Below are 21,659 nucleotides of genomic sequence, written 5' to 3'. Positions count from 1 at the left end.
GATAAGTATAATTAAAACTATTTTATTATAAAAATGATTTTTTTCAGTGTATCACTTCCTTAATTGGAAAGTGTTCCTGTTCTACACATCTAAATATATATAATTTAATTTCTGTGGATAATTGACATTAGAAAAGGACTTGACAAAAAATATCAGTATGTTTTAGAGAGAACAAGGAGTGATTAAATGCACTTTGAAAACCACACTCTTATTCGTTCCCCTCTTCTTCAGTGATTTATTGGATGATATCAGGTATTTGAAGGATAAGGGTAAATCATATACAAAGAGGATTTCATTTCCCCATTGTGTATGATTCAGTCTCATTTCCATGGTATTGTGATTAGGAATGTTTTATTATACTATAATTACAGTGCATTGAAAGATGAAGAATGGAAGTATGTATGTACTATTTATGTAATGTTTGCTGTTGTTTCTGTGCCCTTAGCACTAACTATTTTACTGCTGCCTCTGTGGAGTTTCTGTTATCATGGCTGGGAATTGGGTGGGGGGGAAGTTTCTGTCATTTGTTTCCTTACTCAGGTCTATGGTCAGAATGGATATTTTTCTGTTCTTTTCGGTTTATGTGCTTCTTCATTCCATTTCAGGCTAATATATGTTGAGAGTGCTATTTGACTAGAATTAATACACAGCACCTGTGCATTTGGTGTCCAGCCCTCTCCATTACAACACTTCTAATTGGCTAGTGATGAGCCAGTCACAGGGGTGAAAACTGACCAGTATCTTCCCAGCATTCTTTTGACTAAACTAAGAAATGTAGCGTTTCCCAATTATGTCACTAAACATTGTCAAGCCAATAATTTTAGGATTATAATGATAATATGAATTGTATACTAAAGCAAACTTGATGCTAAAATATGTTTAGTTAAATAAACATGGAATTTTTTATATAGAATATATTCTTTCATTCCTCACATGACATCACAGTGTATTCATCCTTTATTGTCTTCTGTTTCATAGAGTATCTTAGCTTAAGTGTCATGGATAACACTGCTACCAAAAACTTATAGGTAGGGCTATCAATATGAAAATAACAAGCAAAAGATTAAGAATGTTAAAATGAGGGGGGATGTGTGCAGGCAATAGCCTCCCCTGGGTGTAAAGAATGAAGAATATATTTTATTCAGTCTTACCAAGCAATTATTCACATGTAGGATCCTACGCATGGCAGACCAAACTTCGAGTATCTCAGTGGTGCCACCATCGTTAGTGTAGGTAACCAGTTACTGAGCACATCTGGTAAACGGGTATGATGATGTCACACCTCTCAATTGGATTTCTACCACCTCTCAAGTAACATCGGTAGCTCTGCGGACCTTCTTTGTTGTCGTATTTAGATGCTTGTTTGTTGTCATTTGGATGCTTGTTTACTTTCTGGATATTAATGATGTTCGGTTTTGGTGTTGTTTTCGATTTTCAGATTCAGCTTTGCTTTTGTTTATTTTGCTGCCTTGTTTTGCTTGAATATGTCGGATTCAAGCTCATCTGGAGTTAGGTTTTGCACAGATGACTGCAAGACTAGACTAGTTGAAGAAATTTATGATCCTTACTCTAGATGTACTAAATGTAGGTCAGGAGTGTTCAAGGGAACTTAGATGTTCTGTATGTCAGGATTGGGATGATGATAAGTGGAAACTTTACAGTTCACAGTATAAAGGTGTTACAAGATAGGAAGAGAAAAGCAGCCCTTAGGGCAGATAGTAAGGCTAGTGTAGCTCCTCCACCTTCCTGTGTTAGTGGAGATATCTGCTCCTGCTTCTTCTCCTATCCTTGGAAATCTCTCTCCCATTGTCAATCCTCCAACCCCTTCACTTCTTACTCCTTTACCAGCTTCCCATGGTATGAGTATTGTCAGCCTCAAATCAAGGTTCGAGAAAAAGTTCTGAGTATTTGGCCAATACGTACTGTGATGGAGTTAGGTGCCTCCATGAAATCATTCATGGAGAAAAGTGAAGTTAGTGCCCCATTGCTAGTGTGAGTGAAGTGTATTCTGAGTGGGTGGCTGTCCAGTGATTCGTCTTCTCCGGGTTCACGTCGTTTGTGTAGTTCCTTGGCCTCTCACCCTCTTAAGAGGTCTTTGGCTGTTGAAGACCCCTATCCCTGTAAAAAAATCTAGGGAGACAGTTTCCACTCCATGCCTGTCTTGTAGTCATGCATTTTCGACTCGTGAATGTTGAGCTCCGACTCGCAACTCAGCAGACTCTACTCAGGATCGACAAGTGCGGGTACCAACTAAACGAGTGGCACCTTTTCAGTTTACTCGACAGACTTCGACTTTGAGTTCAAAGCCTACGTCTGCTTCTCAAAGTAAGTCTGTGTCATCTGTTCATTCTGGTCTATCCCAGGAGGACCCGGCTTTGCCTTCTTTTCGAGAACACTTTGAGGAATTCTCCTTCTTTAAGGATAAGACACTGCAGTCAAAGAAGGAAGAGGCGACCTCGTCTCCTGTGTCTTCAGAAGAGCAAGAGCAAGAGAAAGTGTCAGGACAGGTCTCGACTCAACCTCCAACAGCTTACGCTTCTTTGATGAGGTTTCTTTTAGAATATTTTCCAGACCGTTTCTCGCTGCCACTCCTAGTTCCCCTCCTTCAATCTTCATGATGAAGAAAAAGAAGCAACAGGAAGACCACCTTCCCAAGTTAGTCCTCTCCTCTGCAGCCAGGAAGGCTCTTTGTTTTGTTGATAAGTGGCTGGCGGCTAAGAGAGAACATGACAAAGCGTCTTTTGCCTTCCTTCCTTCATTGCTCATCAACAAGCATTATCATTTCTACATAACCGGGGAAGCTCCTTCCTTTGGAGTATCTGTCTCCTTCCAGGGGGGGGGACTTCTCGGCCTTGGTGGACATGAGTAAGAGTGCGCCATTTTTGACTGCGAAAACATTCTTTTCTTTGTCGGAGATTGACCACCTTGTTTGTAACCTCTCTAAGGTTTTGGAGATCTTTAGCATTATGGACTGATCAAGGGGAGTGTTGGCGAGGAAGTTTGGAGACTGCCCTTCACTTTCCAAGGATCTGCGGGAGGACTGGCTGGGAGGGCTTTCTTGTTCAGATAGGCGATTACAGATGGTGCAAACAAAGTAGCTTCCTTGTTTGCCATGGGAACATTGAAGAAGCATGAGCTGTGGTGCTCCTTTTCCACTAAGGGAGAATGGACAATTCAGAAGTCTGCTCTCTTGTTTTCCCCTCAAAACAAGTTGCATCTGTTTCCTTAAGATATCGGTACAGGATATTCTTTTGGCTCTTGAAAAGAAATCCACTACGGATTTGCTAGCTCAATCCACCAAGTGCAGTAAGTCCTCCACAGCAGTTTTGGTTCCAACCAAGTCCTTTTCGCCACTTCAGAAGATGGCTTTTCATGTGGGAAAGTCGCACCCTTTTGCCAGACCTCGCTCCGACCTTCGCCCACCCTCTAAGTCCTCATCTAGATCCGCAGCTTAGCCTGCAAATAAGTGGTGTACCAGTCCTTTGCACGCCCATAGGCTCCAGGCTGCATCAGTTTTGGGAGGAGTGGAAGATCAGAGGTGCAGAAGCCTGGTCATCGAAGTGTTACGTCTGGGGTACGCCATTCCTTTTCAGGGAAAGACCTCGCCTGTCCAAGGTCTCCATCATATTAGCATCTTACTCCGTCAGCTCGGAGAAGTTTTCAGCACTCAAGGAAGAAGTAAATTCCTTAGGTCTGAAACTTGCAGTCGAGGAGGTCAACAACACATCAGTTGGGTTCTTCAACAGGCTTTTTGTAGTCCCCAAAGCATTGGGGGGCTGGAGGCCCGTTTTGGATGTCAGCGCATTGAATCATTATGTTCTCGAAACGAAGTTCAAGATGGAGACTCGGAGTTCCATATTTGCCTTGCTTCGTCTGGGGGATTGGATGGTATCCCTCGACATGCAGGATGCCTACTTCTATGTCCCAATCCATCGGGACTCCAGGAAGTATCTCCCTTTTGTTTTTCAGAACAAGATTTTTCAGTTTTGGGCGTTCTGCTTTGGCCTGTCGACAGCACATCAGGTGTTCACCAGGACTCAAAGCCTGGGACAGTGGTTGCATTTGATGGAGATAAATGCATCTCTGTATTTGGATGACTGGCTTTTCTGCGCCCCTTCAGAGAATCAGTGTGTGAAGGACCTAGATAGGAGAGACTGCCTGATGCAGAAGTTGGGCATTATAAAAAAAAATGTTGATATCCCAAGTTATTCCTTCTCAGAGAATTCTCTATCTGGGAATGACTCTGGACTCTCAGACTTTTCGGACTTTTCTTTCCCCGAAAAGAGTGTTTTTGTCTTTGGACAGTTCAACAGTTCCTGACCAATCCATCATGCTCAGCAGTATAGTGGACGAGTGTGCTGGGTACCCTCTCCTCGATAGAGAAGTTTGTGAAGCTAGGAAGACTACACTTGAGGACTCTACAGTTCTTCCTCAAGGCAAACTGATGCAGGAAATCTCAACCATACTCAACAGTTCTCCCAATCACGCAAGAGATAAAGAGCGATCTCTCGTGGTGGGATTCGAGAGAAAGGCTTCAGGAAAGCGTGTGTCTTCTTCCAGTGAACCCGTCTACAATTTTGTTCAGACGCGTTGGACTTAGGCTGGCGAGCCCTTCTTCAGGATTGCAGTGTCCCTGCACATCAATGTCAAGGACCTCCTGGCAGTGTTCCTGGGCCTTCGGGAGTTTTTACATCAAGTCAAAGGTCGGGTGGTGGCCGTTCATACCAACAACTCAACACCCATGGGGTACATTGGGAAGCAGAGGGGGCCTCGTTCCGCTTTGTTCACAATGGCACAGGATCTTTTGCTTTGGGCAGAGGAACATCGTATCTGTCTGGTTCCACAATTTGTTTGGGGAAAAATGAATGCACTGGCGGATGAACTCGGCAGAAGGCAACATGCTCTGTCGTCGGAGTGGATGCTGAACAGGAAAGTATGCCTAGATCTGCGGAAGGTTTGGGGAAAACTGTCCACCGATTTGTTCCCAACGTCCAGGAATAACCATCTTCAGTTGTTCTGCTCCCCAGTTCCAGATCCTCTAGCCTGGGCAGTAGATGCGATGTTGCTGGACTGGTTGGGGCTAGATGCATACACTTTTCCTCCCTTCAGGGTGATCAGGGAGGTCATCAACAAAGTAAAGCTCCATCAAAATGTTCACCTGACTGATAACTTCTTTTTGGCTGAGGAAAGAATGGTTTCCGGACCTTCTTTGCATGTTGGTGGACTTTCTGAGGCTCCTTCCTCAAAAGAAGTCGCTTCTCAGACAACCACGCTTCATCACTTCCATCAAGGTTTGTACGGTCTTGCACTGACAGGCTTCTGACTGTCAGGAGTCTTGTCAGAGCAAAGGGATTTTCACATTGAGCTGCAGAAGCGATTGCAAAATGCTGACACTACTAACAACCTTTACCAGTCGAAGTGGAACGTTTTCAGATGGTGGTGTAGACAAGCTAAAGCCTCTTCTTCTGAGACCAATGTGCATCAGATTGCAGACTTCCTTCTCTTCATAAGGTCTTCAAGGAAGTTATCCCCGTCAACGACTAAGGAATATTGAGTAATGCTCAACTCAGTATTCAGGCATAGGGGACTTGAACTGTCGTTGAATAGTGATCTGACAGACCTTATCCAGTCTTTTGAGACATAAAAAGTGCCAAAGGACTTTATAGCCTGGAATCTCGACGTAGTCCTGAAATATATTTACGAACCTCCCTTTGAGCCTCTTCGATTGTTTTCTTTGAAGAATTTAACAAAGAAAGCGCTCTCTTTATTTGCACTGGCTTCAGCAAAACGTGTGTGTGAAATTCACACTGTGGGCAGGAGAGTAGGTTTTGCTCAAGGAAATGCAGTTTGCTCCCCCTTTCCTTTTTTGGCGAAGAGTGAGAATCTGTCAGAACCTTGGCCTCACTCTCTCACTCTTTCGGCATTAAGAGTATCATGAATATTCTTGGGTGAGAAGAGGAAGAAAGACTTCTCTGTCCAGTGAGAGCACTAAAATTTTATCTGTATAGATTGGAGAAAGTGAGAGGTCTTTCTGCATGTTTATGGTGTTCGGTGAAGGATCCTTCTCATCCCCTTTCGAAGAAAGCTAATGTCCTTCTTTCTCAGATTGCTCATCACCGAGGCGCACTCCCAAGTTGAGGATGAGTCTTTTGCACTGTTGAAGGTCAAGTCACGCAAAGTAAGCTGTCGCCACCTTGCTAGCTTTTCCCAATAACCTATCGTTATCAGCGATCATACAATCAACATTTTGGAAAGAGGTTGAGACCATGTTTGAGAGCTATAGTATTCTTGGGCCTTTAGCTGTTGCTGGCATGGTATTAGAAGAAGCAACATGGAGGGGGTTTTCTGTCCCTCTATTATTTTGCCTCGTATCAAGGTTGTTGGGTTTTTGGGAAGTCTGGAGGTACTTAGTACTTGGAGTTACCTTCCAGTTGGTTTGGAATAGAGGGTATGGTTTTATTTGGTGTAGTTGACCATATCTGTCATTTTAATTTGTGGCATCTGGTTCTCACCCAGGGCAAGGGCAGTCTTAATTTTGTTTTTCCTTGCTAAGCACCAACCAGATGCAGTACTCACCTGCAGCAGCTCGCTGACAAGTAAGATGACAAGCATATGGTCTATGCTTTCACGCTGTAACCCTTTTGATAATTGTAATTTCAGAAGGTGTTATCTTTACTTCCCTCCACCTTTCAATATAGAATCAACTGAATAATTGCTTGGTAAGACTGAATTAAAATATTTTTATAATAAAATAATGTTTTGTTCATGCTTACCAAGCAATTATGGTCAGTAACTGGTTGCCTACACTAACGATGGCAGCGCCACAGAGAAACTTGAAGTTTGGTCTGCCATGCATAAGAATCCTACAGCTGAATAATTGCTTGGTAAGTATGAATAAAACATTATTTTATTGCAAAAATATCAATTTTTTAAATTAAAAATTCCATGTTTGTTTCACTGTACATATTTTAGCATAAGATTTCTAGTGAAGGAATTGGGAACTCTACTTTTCATGAGGCAAAACTGAGGTGTAATGATAGTTTATAACTTTCAAAAGACGTTTTAATTAGATGTCAGAAAGGAGCTGTGTACCCTCTGAATGCTGGGAAGATACTGGTCAGTTTTCAGCCCTGTGACAGGCTCGTCACTCGCTAATCAGGAGCGTCATAATGGACGGGGCTGGATACCAAATGCACAGGTGCTGTGAATTAATTATATGCAGTTTATGGTGATATGCAGTGGAGACATTTTGCTCTATGGTCATTTGGTTGCTGAAGCACATTGAAGTAAAGCTACTAACCTGCGTGGCAAAACTACCTTGAACTTAACTAATCTATACAGTCAGTCCCTGGTAATTGACGGGTGTTCTGTTCCCTACGGTGTGATGATGATAACTGCTGATTCCCAGTTATGAGTGCCAATAACCGGAGATTGGCTCCAAAAATACAATTATTGTCGTCACTAGACAAGTGCTGTAAAAAACCGGATCGCTGATGATAACCGAAGACTTCATGTATTTGGTGTGTGCTGGTGATAAGAGTGGTGGTATGATCATGTGAAGTCATTTACATGTAAGACTTTTTTTCTACGTTTTTTGCCAGAATCCATGTTCAGGTGTGATGGTGGCATGGTGCTGTGAGAATCGTTGGATAGTGTTGATATTACGGATAAGAATAGAGAACCAGTATATGCAGTTTTGGGAGTTTTTCAACTATACTACAGGGTTAAAACAATGGTTGTAAATTTTTGGCATATTTTTTAAGCATAACCATTGTACAATTTTTCAACCGTAGCCTGTACAATTTTTTAAGCATATATTAGGAATTTGGAGCCCCATGCTTACCAGTAATTTCCACCAATTTTAAAGATTTGTTGATGATCCATGTTAATTCTGGATAGATATTTACATTGCAGCTAGTTTTTACTGTGCAATTTGTATTTAATTTTTCTGCAACTTTTCTTCCTACTTCTGGATCTCTTCATTCTTAAAAGTTTGATATTAAAAATTACAAGTATCACAGTAAATGATTTGATGGGTCTTTGATGGTCATTGGAGAATTGTTATTGACCTCTGTGTTGAGAGGTATTTTGTATGTTAATTGGTTTTCCATGGTTATTCGCTTGCATTTAGTATTTATTTGTTTTACAGAGTTGTAGCTTCAGTGCAGTACTTCATGTAGCATTGGTGTTTGTCCTCGCTGAGGTCCCCTTGTCTGTAATTTTCATTGCTGAAATATTTTGTAATTTGCTCTCTTGTATTCTTGTTTAGGCTTGTTGCTTGTTGCCAATTCTGTCATGGAAGGTACAATGATTTTTTTTTTTTCCGTTGGTATTTCAGGTATGGCAAATGGAACCAGTAAGCCTGGCTACATCAGCAGTTTCATGTCATTCATAGAGAACCAAGATTCTGTTAAACCTGTCACCTCGTCTAGCAAGTCGGGTGAGTTTGAATTTGGCATAAGGAAGCTGGCTATTGGACAATTGCATTTTCTCATGTTCTCATGTCCCACCATGACTGGACAGTTGCTTTCCACTAATTCTTCCGCGTGTTGTCCCACCATGTCACTAGCCTAATTTAGATGTATACTTGAATGGAAAGGGTTAGTTTCATTTTCCATTTAATTTTTTGTGTCCTGTGGTTAACCGAAATCCTTTGGTTGGTTCCCTTCATGATTTATTGTACCTAAAGTTTTGAGTAAATTTGCGTGCGTACTCATTCACAAACATGTAGATATTTTGGGGAGAATTATAGACAGCCACTCCTTGTATAACATTTGAATATTATAGCACTTGATATACCACGTTATTCATTATTAATAACATAAGTATATTGTGTTACTCTTGATTTTGTTTTTCAGTGAATTTGAACTTTTAATGTTTTTAATTTTTTTTTTTTCAGATGACTACATTCAATGTATGTTATGTTTGTTATTGCCTTTTTATCAAAATTTTCTTTAGTCATTGAAGTTTTAATATAAATTGCAAGTGACTGATACCCCAAATTCTTTGTCTTTGAAAGTTGGTGTATGACTGATGGTTTAATTCGGTGGCAGCACACTAGCATCATTGACTTCTTTGGTGTATTATATGTTTTATCCTTGAAAATGAAGCAATCAAGATGGTATGGTTGGTTTCTTTGTAGTTCTGGTTCATGTAATTCCTGTAGGCAATCCCTGGTTCTTGGCGGACTTGGTTAATAGCGATCATGTTTTATGCCGCTTGTCCAGCGCCTTAAAATTGGCAATTTATGGCACCATAAAGCGCAAGTTCCAGTTATCAGGGCCAGAAGGGGCTGATAATAAAGTTATGGCGCTATGAGTTACCAAATAGACGCCATTAACAGGTTATTGGCACCATAAGCACCATAAATCGCTGAGCTTCAAGCATTATCTGCACTCTGGATGTCACTGGGCCTTACTAGTATGAATGCTTGGAGAGGCCATAGGTAAGAATTTTGACCAGATTCCAATTTAGGCCAAATGCATGAGGTGGAAAAGAATGGATAGAACATGCCAAACATCTGTAAAGTAATACCCGAAGCTTACACAAGTTTAGGTTCCAGACATCCTCTCACAAGGGGAATTTTTGCGTAAGTTTGGCATGGTCTTTAAAAATGCTAATAAATGTTTACTTCTAAAGTTTGAACAATAATATGTCCCGTCATGTTCCCCTGTATTAACCCTTAGTGGACGGATGTGCTCACATGAGTAGCAATAACAGGTTTAGGGTGGTGGACAGAGTGACTCATGGTGAGTAACAGTATTACGTGCCATGATTTTTGGGGAATCAGGTGTGAAAGAAGTGCCATTACTTCTATAGCCCATAAATTTACGAATGGCAACCTTTAGTCTGGTTAATATCAAAGATTCGGCGGCTCAGGGCTTAGTTGGGATCCTGACTTCAAGGGAGGCTGTAGTATCTCTCTGTCTTACATGACGTCATTTTGTAAATTTGCTCATGAATATACCCAGGAGTTCTGTTGTTTTAGTTCTTATCTTTTGATAGTATGTCAGTTATAAATGTAATTTTGCAAAGAAAAGTGTAAAGAAATATTAGAAAAATCTTGTATGAATCCAAAAAAGTTATTGCGTTTTGTTCTCGATAAATTTACATAAATATTTTACAACAATTATGCTCAAAATTAGTTACTCATTTATTTCTTACCTGTTTTGATAGTGTTATAATTTTGTAAAATAAAATAATTTTGTTTATTTACAAAAATTTTTTTAACTTCATAAAATTTATGATCATTTTGTAGAAGAGGCCCCACAATGGGTTGTAAATAGTAATTTTCAACTTCTCATGAAACTTAGGGGAAAATTTTTTGAATTTTTTTTCTTACACTGTGTAGTTGCATATCTTCCTCTGTCCATTAAGGTGTTATTTTATTAAATTGGTGGCTAAGGTCCTGCAGCATATTGATTTTTATCCCATCCATTACGGGTTACGCTAACTTTTATATGAAATTATAGTTTAATTTCATTTTAAAGTTACCTTAATACATTACCCTTATAAAAAAGAAATAAATGGTTGTAAAAATATAGGAGTGTGTGAAGATTACATAAGTACTATTTCTCTCTTCTTTATCCCTTCTGACCAATCTATTTTTAGAAGTCTTCTCGACCTTTTTTTTTTTAAATTCTCTCTCTCTCTCTCTCTCTCTCTCTCTCTCTCTCTCTCTCTCTCTCTCTCTCTCTCTCTCTCTCTCTCTCTCTCTCTCTCTCTCTCTCTCTCTGTTCTGAAATTCCTTTTCATGAAAGACCAGTGCTTTTTATTTGGCCTAATACAACCCTTAACTATGTGTGTACGTTTTAGAGTGGTGCATTTACAGTTCTAGACAGTAAAGGTAAAATTAGATCAATTTAAGATTATCTACCACTAACTATGAATGAGAAAGAATTAATAAAAAATAATTAACTTGCTAATTGGCAACACTCCCCCTACCTGTTGCATTACTTGATTGACAGCTGTGGCTTTCGAGTTGAAAACAAGATGAGGGAAAGAATATTTTCATATGCATTTTGTAAATATTTGAAAGTATTAATAAACATACATGTACCATAAAAATTCTCTCATCTTGGTGAGAGAGAGAGAGTCCATACTAAGAAGAGTGAAATGGAAAGGTTATTTTATTTCTTTAAAATACTGTCACATAAGAATTTTGTAATTAGTTATATTAATATTGTTCTAAAGGGTCCACAATAATACAAAGTGTAAAAAGTCCATGGTATAATTTTGAAGACTTTACAGAAAGCTTTTGAACCCTTCCCTGGGTTCATCTTCAGTCCCTGAAGATGAACCCAGGGAAGGGTTCGAAAGCTTTCTGTAAAGTCTTCAAAATTATACGCGGAATTTTTACACTTTGTATTATTGTGGACCCTTTAGAACATTATATATACTCTCGTGATAGAGGGTTTTTCCCTACTATATTATTATTATTATTTTGGAAGAAGACCCTCTTTTAAACAAATTCTGTTGAATAAAATGGCAGAATTCGACGAATTAATCTTATATATTATATTTTCTATTTTTCTTATTATGCGCTTTTCTGGCTCAGCGATACTTCGCAGTAATTGGCCAATATTCATATTGGGAATAATTCTGAAAGTGGTGTTTTATTTAGAACCGGATTTATTAGTCAGAAACGTATTATCAGTATAGTACTGGTATTATCAGAATACTGGTGTATGGAAAGGCATTCCTCAGGTCCAGGTCAAGCAGGGGTCATCGTCGGTGTTGGTATCATTCCATAAGCTAGGTCAATGTCAGGCCAGGGTCATCTCTGGTATTCAGCTGGTATAAATGCTGGTGAAGCTGTGGCTTATTGCGACGTTTCAACCTTCTCATAGGTCATTTTCTTGGCTGGTTAGAAGTAGAAGTGGAGAGATGGTGTATACATTGGTCAAGCCGGTCTGGGGCAAAGTTGGGACCTCGTGTTGATGGTTGCGGGTATTCAGCCGTGCGAGCGCTCGAGTAGTGTATCCAGGAATGAATGTTTAGTGTCCTGCCTGTGGCAGGAGTCCTATCATCCCGCTGGTGCTCCTGAACATTTGTCGTTGGTTGGTCGTTCACTGCTGATCTCGGGCGGCGGTAGGGAGGAGAAACTATTCTTGGGTAATTTTCAAGTTAGGTTTCTCCTTTCCTATATGGAGGGCTTCCAGGATTTGCAAACGTCGGGGATCAGTAGTTTGGTCAATAATTTTGAACCGCTATAAATACCGGCATGCAGACACCATCTCTTCACTTATGCTGCTGGCCAGCCAAGAAGATGACCTACGAGAAGGTTGAAACCTAGTGATAAGCCAGTGCTATACCAGCTGAATGAATACCAGAGACGACCCCAGCCTGATATTGACCTTGCTTATGGAATGATACCAACACCAACGACAACCCCTGCTTGACCTGGGCCTGAGGAACACCTTTCCATACACCAGTATTCTGATAATATCAGGTTTTGACTAATAAATCCTGTTCTAAATAAAATACCACTTTCAGCATTATTCCCAATATGAATATTGGCCAATTATTGCGAAGTATCGCTGTGTCAGAAAAGCGAGTAATAAGAAAAATAGAAAAGATAGTATTTAAGATTAATTAGCTGAATTCTGCCATTTTATTCAACAGAATTTATTATTATTATTATTATTATTATTATTATTATTATTATTATTATTATTATTATTAATACTTGAAAGTATTAATAAACATACATACATACATGTACTTTAAAAATTCTCTCATCTCAGTAAGAGAGAGATAAAGAATTATTAATTTTATATTTAATGTTATTTAATTTACACATAAAAGCTTTAAAACCTATAACTTAGATATAAAAAAAGTTAGGTTCCAATGAAAAGCTCTCGCTGTTGTGAATTCCCGCAATGCGAATTGCGCAAGATTTAGGTATTACTGTACATCGCAAAGGGAAAGCCTTATTTCAGAAAAGGCAGTATGAAGTGTTGCTCATGTTTAAGGAAAAGTGGCCATAGACTGTTCATGAATGTAAATCCCATGCATTATAAGTTTTTTTTTTTTTTTTTTTTTTTATACACATTATGGTTGTCAGTTAGTTAAATGTTTTCTGTTGATGGTTTTAATTTTAGTTGAGATTTGTGTAAGCTTGATTCAGAAGTTCATAAAGTACTATTTCCCAGCATCAAAGGCTCTCCGACCTCACATATGTACCCCAATTTTGACTGGCAGAATTGTAAAAATGAATGTTAAAATAAGGTTGCAAGTTGATAACCTTGGTTTGGATGTTGTGCTGTGAACATTTGCAGTGAATAAGTGTGGCTTTGACTGCTACAGCATATTGATGTAGTTTTTTCAGTTTATTTATTTTAAAAACACTTTTGTTTTATGTTTTCAAGGTCATTGATTATGATAGCTTGCAAGGCAACTGAAGCTCACGTACCTGCAAACTGAAAAACCTCAACTGATTATCAAGAAACATGAGATATTTTGTCAGATATTTTGTTTCAGTGCATGCAAATAGATGAGGGTACAGTAGGTGCAGTATTTCGATGTTTTGTTAGTATTGTTTCTAGGGTTATGCAATCATTTTTAAAGATCTTGGACAAAGGAAAAAATAACTACCAAAAGAGGAAACATTAGAAACACAATAATAACATTTTATTGTGTAGTTACACTATATAAAAACATGGTATGAACATGAAATCCCAAATAGAGCAAAATAGAATTAGATTGGAGCAGAAAATATTTTTGCACAATGTTACCAGTTGTAAAAGTACCATATGAACACAACACAAAAATGTTTGATGGTGATATTGTTGGTATAGTAAGGTTTGCTTGGTAGACCTTTATAACATAGGGCCATTTTACTTTTTGTCAATTAACTATGTTCTGATAAAAAAAATATGATTTGTTTGCTAACTTGTCTGCTGTAATCTGCTAATTTGGGAGTAAATCTGTTTAAGTTTTTAATTATTTTTATTAACTATAATAATAGTATATTGAATATAATATGGAGACGTCATTTAGAAGGGCTAGTGCTGTCACCGTATCTCATATGGTGCACTGTAGGCATTACTGAAGATTCTGTATATAATGGTTTTGGATAATGGGTGGGTTTGTGAAGTTAAAATAAATTATAAACTTTGCATTTAGTTTGTTTTGCAAAAGAGGGCTTTTTGGTTTTGGTAATGCCTTTTTGAGTGGGATGTGTGTTGGAGACTCCTACAACAGTAGTGCCATTATTGCATGAGGTGATGGTGTTTGGTAAGACTATTACATTCAGTACATTGGTAAAATCAGCTTGAGGCTCATGAGTGAGTGTAATTATCTTGTATCTTCTAGTGGATTGGTGTCTCAACTCTCCAGTAATAACAATTGATTTTATCTCTGGTATATTCAAGTTACTTGGTTGTGAAGAGGGAAGCTCGTTTTGATGCAAAAATGTAGGCTTCTTAATGTAACAAACCTCAGCAATTGGGATGCTTGCATAATTTGAGGGAGAAGGGATAGGCACCAGATGCTGTTTTGGGAACAGTGGGTTTAACTTTGTTAACGTGTTGGAAGTTTTGACGTCATGTTTTTAACTTGTGATCAGCCAAAATCGGTGGAAGCTTGTGTTACTATTCATGAAAAACATAGGAATAAAATAAAAATCATATACTATGATAAAGAGAAGATTCCTTTGCTGTTGGTCAGTTTTCAGTAATGTTTACTAGAATAGTAAAAGCCTTGAATGTTTTGTACTAGATTATGCAGGTTGTAAGGGGAAACCCTATACCAGAGTAAAATTTAAAGAAAGAACAGTAAGTAGAGCATATCAGAATTTAATATTAAATCACTACTGGGAAATGCAAAATTATAAAGTTCCTGCAGTTTGACTGCGCTGCAGGTGCAATTGCAAACCCCGCCGCATTAACAGTGAAAAACATATTTGTTAAAAAAGAACTATTAGTGCTAGAACAATTAAAGTTTTATGGAGCAAAATATATTTGTTAAAAAAAAAGTATTAGTAATAGAACAATTCCAGTTTATGGGGCACACATGCCTATTAGTTAACCCTTAAACGCCGAAGGGGTATATTAAAAATCGTCTTCTGTGTGCCAGGGGGGTCTCGGAGTGAGCGCGGAAGCGGAATTTTTTTTTTTCAAAAAATCACAGCGCGCTTAGTTTTCAAGATTAAGAGTTCATTTTTGGCTCCTTTTTTTGTCATTGCCTGAAGTTTAGTATGCAATCATCAGAAATGAAAAAAATTATCATTATCATATATAAATAGCGCAAAAACAAAATTTCATATATAATTGTATTCAAATCGCGCTATGCGCAAAACAGTTAAAGGTAACGAGTTAATTTTTTTTCGTTATAATGTACACTAAATTGCGATCATTTTAAAAGTAACACAGAGAAAATATTATCACAAAATGATGCATGAATTCGTAACGCGCGGACGTAAACAAATATTTTTTTCCAAAATTCACCATAAATCTAAATATTGTCCTACAGACTTCCAATTTGTTTCAAAATGAAGGCAAATGATTGAATATTGCTATACTGTAAGAGTATTAGCTTAAAATTGCAGTTTTTGACCATATCTGACGAGTTAAAGTTGACCGAATGTCGAATTTTTTTATATATTTTTTTTATATGCAATTATTTTGGAAATTAGAAAAGCTACAACCTTCAAATATTTTTCGTTTTATTCTACATGAAATTGCGCACATATTCATATATAAAAGTCTGTGAAATGCCTAATATGAAACGGAGCAAATATTCCGAGAATGCAACATACGCATTTCGGAGATTTGCGGCGGAGAATCCGCCCGCGGAGGGAAGGAAAGTTTTTTTTAAATTCACCATAAATCTAAATATTTTGCTAGAGACTTCGAATTTGTTTCAAGATGAAGATAAATTACTGAATATTACTAGAATGTAAGAGTTTGAGCTTACAATTGCGTTTTTCGACCATTTCGGTAGAGTCAAAGTTGACCAAACTTGTTGTTTTTTCCATTTATCGTGATTTATATGCAAATATTTCAAAAATGAGAAAAGCTACAACCTTCAATTATTTGTTGTTGTATTCTACATGAAATTGCGCACATTTTCATATATAAAACTATGTAACGGTTAATTTAGAATGGTGCAAACATTACCACAATCACACGTATGATTTTTTCGGAAGAGTTACCGCGCGGATGTAAGAAAGTGTTATTTTTTTCATAAATTCACCATAAATCGAAATATGCTAGAGACTTCCAATTTGTTGCAAAATGAAGGTAAATGATTGAATAATACTAGAATATAAGAGTTTTAGCTTACAATTGCGTTTTTTTACCATTTCGGTAGAGTCAAAGTTGACCGAATGTTGAAAATTTGTCACATTTTTTATATGAAAATATTTCAAAACTGATAAAAGCTACAACCATGGGTTGTTTTTAGTTGTATTGTGCATGAAATTGCACACATTTCCATATAAAAAACTTTATGTAACGGCTAACTTTAAAATGGTGCAAACATTATCAAAATCGCACGTATGATTTTTTTCGGAAGTTACCACGCGGACGTAAGGAAAAAGTTTTTCCATAAATTCACCATAAATCGAAATATTGTGGTAGAGACTTCCAATTTGTTGCAAAATGAAGGTAAATGATTGAATATTACTAAAATATAAGAGTTTTAGCTTACAATTGCGTTTTTCGACCATTTCGGTAGTCAAAGTTGACCGAAGGTTGAAATTTTGGCACTTATCGTTATTTACATGAAAATATCTCAAAACTGATAAAAGCTACAATCATGAGTATTTTTGTGTTGTATTCTGCATAAAAATGCGCACATTTCCATATATAATACTCCATGTAACGGCTAATTTAAAATTGTACAAAAATGATGTCAAAGTGACGAAATAATTTCCGAGATGTGTCACCGATACTTTTTAGTGCAGGAAGAAAGAAATTCACGCTTGCGCGCCTGCGTAACGATTGTAAACAAAACAACACCTTGATCTGTGAACTCCCAGCATCCTCCAAGGCGTGTGATTCAAGAGTTTTAGGCTGGTAGGCCTATAAGTATTTTTCTGCTTTTAATTTTAAAAAAACTTTTGTATGTCTACGTAAAATACGTCCAGTCGGCACCCGAGAGACAAAAAATGTCGACGTAAAATACGTCCACTCCGCATTTAAGGGTTAATACAGTAATACAGGCAGTCCGCAGGTTACGACGAGTTTGCGACTATTTTAAATTATATTCATAAGAAATTATTTCTAGAGTTATGATGCTGATCTAACGGAAGAAATATGACTTCTAAAAGGCAAAATACTGTATATACAGTGGTACCTCATTTGTCAAACTTTTCTTATGTCGCACTTTCCGTTTTTCGATCTAACAAAATTTTTGAGAAAATTTTGTATTGTTTGTCGAAAAAATGCTCGTAATTCAAACTGACTGATTATCTACTTGTATTTGATGGCCTACTGGGTCTTACAAGTTAAACTGTATTAATTTTTTTTTATATTTACAATATGTAGTGTAATGGTAACCATATTCGACAAAGTAAATATAAGTATAAAGCATTTAATATAAAATTTAGCTTTCAACGTATATTATTTAGCATAAAAGATGTATAAAGTCGTACGTAACTGCGGTGACGTCAATCTTAGTTGATTTGAGACTGAACGAGGGAGCATTGATATGATGAGGAGAGAAGGAGAAGAGAGAGTTCATATATTACTGTATGTATGTTAAAGCAATAACAATTCACATAAAAAAAGGAATATCCCAATAAATTTAACTGATAAAATATGACAACAGTCAAATGCAATACAGAAAAAAAGTCTTAATTGAGCCAGTGTTCAGTGTGCCAAGTGAGACGGTCTAGTTGAAAAATATGAACAAAATAGTAAATAAAAGAACAAAAAGCTTTTCACAATAAAATTTAGCATAAATGATTAACAAAATCATTCATCATTGCAGTGATACACAGCTAAATTTAGGTAGAAGGAGGGAACGTTTATAATTTTGAGGATTAATGAATGACTGATTTTTAGTTATTGTGCGTTGTGGTATTGTTGAGGAGAGAAGATAGTAAAACCTTTACTATAATAAGTAGTATGTAAAATCAGCACCCACTCCCATGAAGTGAAGTTAACCCTCTTACGCCGAAGCCCTAAAAATCAAAACCTCTCCTGTATGCCGGCGCCGGTTTGGAGTGAGCGCGGAACCGGAAAAAATAATTTTTTCAAAAAATCACAGCGCGCTTAGTTTTGAAGATTAAGAGTTCATTTTTGGCTCATTTTTTTTTCATTGCCTGAAGTTTAGTATGCAATCATCAGAAAATGAAAAAATAATGTTATCATATGTAAATAATGCGATATATGGTAGCAAAAAAAAAAAAAAAATCAGATAATGTATTCAAATCACGCTGTGCAAAAAACAAAAAACGGTCCAAAACTAACGGAGGTTACTTTTTTTTTCGTTGTATTGTACACTAAATTGCAATCCTTTTGATATATAATACATAGTAAAACAATAAAAGCAACACCGGAAAAATATTATCACAAAATGATGTACGAATTCGTAACGAGCGGACGTAAAAAAAATGTTATTTTCAAAAATTCACTGTAATTCTAAATAATGTTCTAGAGACTTCCAATTTGTTTCAAAATTAAGACAAATGATTGAATATTACGATACTGTAAGAGTTTTTAGATTAGAATTGCAGATTTCGACCATTTCGGACGAGTTAAATTTGACCGAATGTCGAAATTTTAATATATATATTTTTTTATATGCACATATTTCGAAAGATGAAAAAAGCTACAACCTTCAATTATTTTTTATTGTATTCTTCATGAATTTGCGCACATTTTGATATATGAAACTCTATAAAAAGGCTAATATGAAAAAGGAGCAAAATATTTAGGATAATGCCATGTACATATTTCGGAGACTTGCGGCGCGAAATCGGCGCGCAGAGTGAAGGTAAATATATTTTTCAAAAATTCACCATAAATCACAAATATTGTTTTAGAGACTTCAAATTTGTTTTCAAAATGAAAGGAAAAATGACGGAATATTACTAGGCCGTAAGAGTTTTAGCTTACAATTGCGTTTTTCAACTATTTCGGTAGAGTCAAATTTGACCGAACGTGGTTTTTTTTCTTATGTTTATCGTGAATTTATATTGCAAAAATATTTTTCGAAAAAAGGAGAAAGGCTACAAACCATTCAATCATTTTTAGTTGTATTCTACATGAAATTGTGCACATTTTCATATATAAAACTTTATGTAACAGCTAATTTTAAATGGTGCAAACATTTCGACAATCGCACAAAAGAATTCTGATTTTTTCGGAAGAGTTACCGAGCGAACGTAATGTTTTTTTTTTCATAAATTCACCATAAATCGAAATATTGTGCTAGAGACTTCCAAGTCGTTGCAAAAATGAAGGTAAATGATTGAATATTCTATAATATAAGAATTTTAGCTTACAATTGTGTTTCTCGACCATTTCTGTAGAGTCAAAGTTTTGACCGAACAAGGTTTAAATTTTTTTGCACTTATCGTTATTTATATGAAAATATTTCAAAACTGATAAAGCTACAATCATGAGTATTTTTTAGTTGTATTGTGCATGAAATTGCGCACATTTTCATATATAATACTTCATGTAAGGATAATTTAAAATGGTGCAATAATTATGTCAAGTGACGAAATAATTTCCGAGAATGTGTCACTGATACTTTTTAGTGCGATAAGAAAGAAATTCGCGCTTGCGCGCCTGCGCAGCGATTGTAAACAAAACAACGCCTTGATCCGTGAACTCCCAGCATCCCCCAAGGCGCGTGATACAAAAGTTTTCGGCTGGTAGGCCTATAAGTATTTTCACATAAGTGACTTACCGAACAGTTACATAGCTTATAGCTTCTTACCTACGGCAGTCGAAATTCAAATTGTTGGCGCCAGCGGCGTTGCTATCTTAAGTATAGGTGATACAAGACCCGCCCACATCCGGGAACCCTGGGTACTGCTAGCCTTCTACCGTCAATTTTTCGGTTTCTGCCCGCTCACGGTGGGGTAACACCTGTGAGATTTTCGCTGCAGTCTCCTGCGTCGCCATTTTGGATTTGGTTTTTGTTTGGTGATGTACAAGTTTTTTTGGTTTTTTCTTGCCAGTTAGCTATCTCTATTCAGTTTTTTCGTCATTATTGCTAATTATGTCAGATTCTAGTTCATCTGCTGTAAGGTTTTTGCAGCGCTGGCTGCAAAACAAGATTAGCTAAGTTATGTCACGATCCGCACTCTAAGTGCACTAAATGCAGAGGACAAAATTGTAATGGTATGGATGTGACATGTGATGAATGTAAAGAATTGGATGAACAGGGATGGAAGGCGGTTAGATCGCATGCTGAGAAAATGGAGAAAGATAGGAAGAGGAAGGCAGCTCTTAGGGCTAGTAGTAAGAATAGGTTAGAAACTACTCCTGTTCCTTCGGAGACAAATAAGTCTTCTCTTGCCTCTCCTTTATTAGAGAATATGTCTCCAATTAATAGCCCCTCCTACTTCTCCTTTGATTACCCCTGTTCAAGTTGCCCCCATGTTTCCGAACCCAACACCATTGCCTTGCTTGAGTCTAAGATGGATAAAAAGTTCGAAGTGTTAGCTGAATCAGTTATGAAGTTAGGAATGTCTTTGAAAGCTTTCGTAGATAGTACAGTGAAATCTAGTGCAGTGCAAAGTGTTAATGTTGCGCCTGAGGAGGCGGTTGTCCGTTCCCCCTCGACTCCCAGACGAAGGTCACTGTCCCGCTCCCCCTGCAACCCGGAGAAAGACATACTGGAGGGTCGGAAGGAGTCTGGGGGAGTTTGCCCACGGTCAGCCGTCGACTCCGTCGACTCGCGGGTGTCGTCCAAAAAGATGTGGAAAGGTGTTAGTGTTTGTGATTCTCGTCTGTCTTCTGATTCGGAAGTGCAATCGCCAGTGCGCAAAAGGCGAGGTGATTTGGTGTCTCGACCGTTAAAAAGACATTCGATTCTTGCGGGTGATTCGTCACCGACTCCTGTTAAGAAGTCTAAGAGGCATTGGAGTCCTCAACCTTCATGTAGTTTTGCTCCGGATGTGATATTTAGTGAATCTCCTCCGCAGTCGCATTTTTCGGCTAGAAGCAATGGATCTCTGTCTAAACTTCGTGATAATTCACGATCGCTCGACTCTCCCAAGCGAGTCTCGGTCGCAGTTTCAGCTCGGTCGCCTCGTTCGACTCCGTATTACTGTCCAGAGAAGCGTATTCGCTTCGGTCTTTGTTCGACTCCCCTCGCCGTGAGTCGATAGGAATTTCGACTGGTTGTTCGCCGGTGTCGACTCGTGGTGCGGAGACTTCACCTGTTAGAAAGAATCGTTCTTCGACTGAAAGACCATCGACTTCTACAGTGTTAGACGATTCTACCTTAGCTACCATTTAAGAAGCATTTCCAGGATCTTATGAGTTTGTTGAAATCCTCCACCGGGGTAGAACATAAGCCTGATTTCGACTCTGCTTCCGTGCAGTCTGAAGAGGAAGCTTGGATCAAGATGACAAGGATTCGTCGGCTTATTCGAGTCTTCTTTTAAATTTTTCCTGTCCACTTATCCAGATTACTTTGAACCTGCTTCTCCGTCTTCACCGCCTTCAATGTTCGTTAAAGATAGGAAGACA

General features: G+C 37.8%; 1 protein-coding gene across 6 annotated transcripts in view; it reads left to right on the top strand.

Annotated features, from left to right (window-relative positions):
- The window catches only part of LOC135196966 (uncharacterized), a 251,826-nt gene that overhangs the window by 28,860 nt on the left and 201,307 nt on the right, over positions 1–21,659 (top strand). For 4 of the 6 annotated variants that reach the window (XM_064223832.1, XM_064223828.1, XM_064223830.1 and 1 more), the window contains exon 2: positions 8,339–8,440. The exons of the other annotated variants lie outside the window; for them this stretch is intronic. In XM_064223832.1, coding sequence (XP_064079902.1) covers positions 8,339–8,440 — 102 coding nt within the window. The remainder of the gene's footprint in view (positions 1–8,338; positions 8,441–21,659) is intronic. 6 annotated transcript variants of the gene reach the window in all.

The sequence above is a fragment of the Macrobrachium nipponense genome, chromosome 18 (assembly GCF_015104395.2).
Source record: "Macrobrachium nipponense isolate FS-2020 chromosome 18, ASM1510439v2, whole genome shotgun sequence".
Lineage (NCBI taxonomy): Eukaryota > Metazoa > Arthropoda > Malacostraca > Decapoda > Palaemonidae > Macrobrachium > Macrobrachium nipponense.
This window is presented reverse-complemented; position numbering and strand designations above follow the sequence as displayed.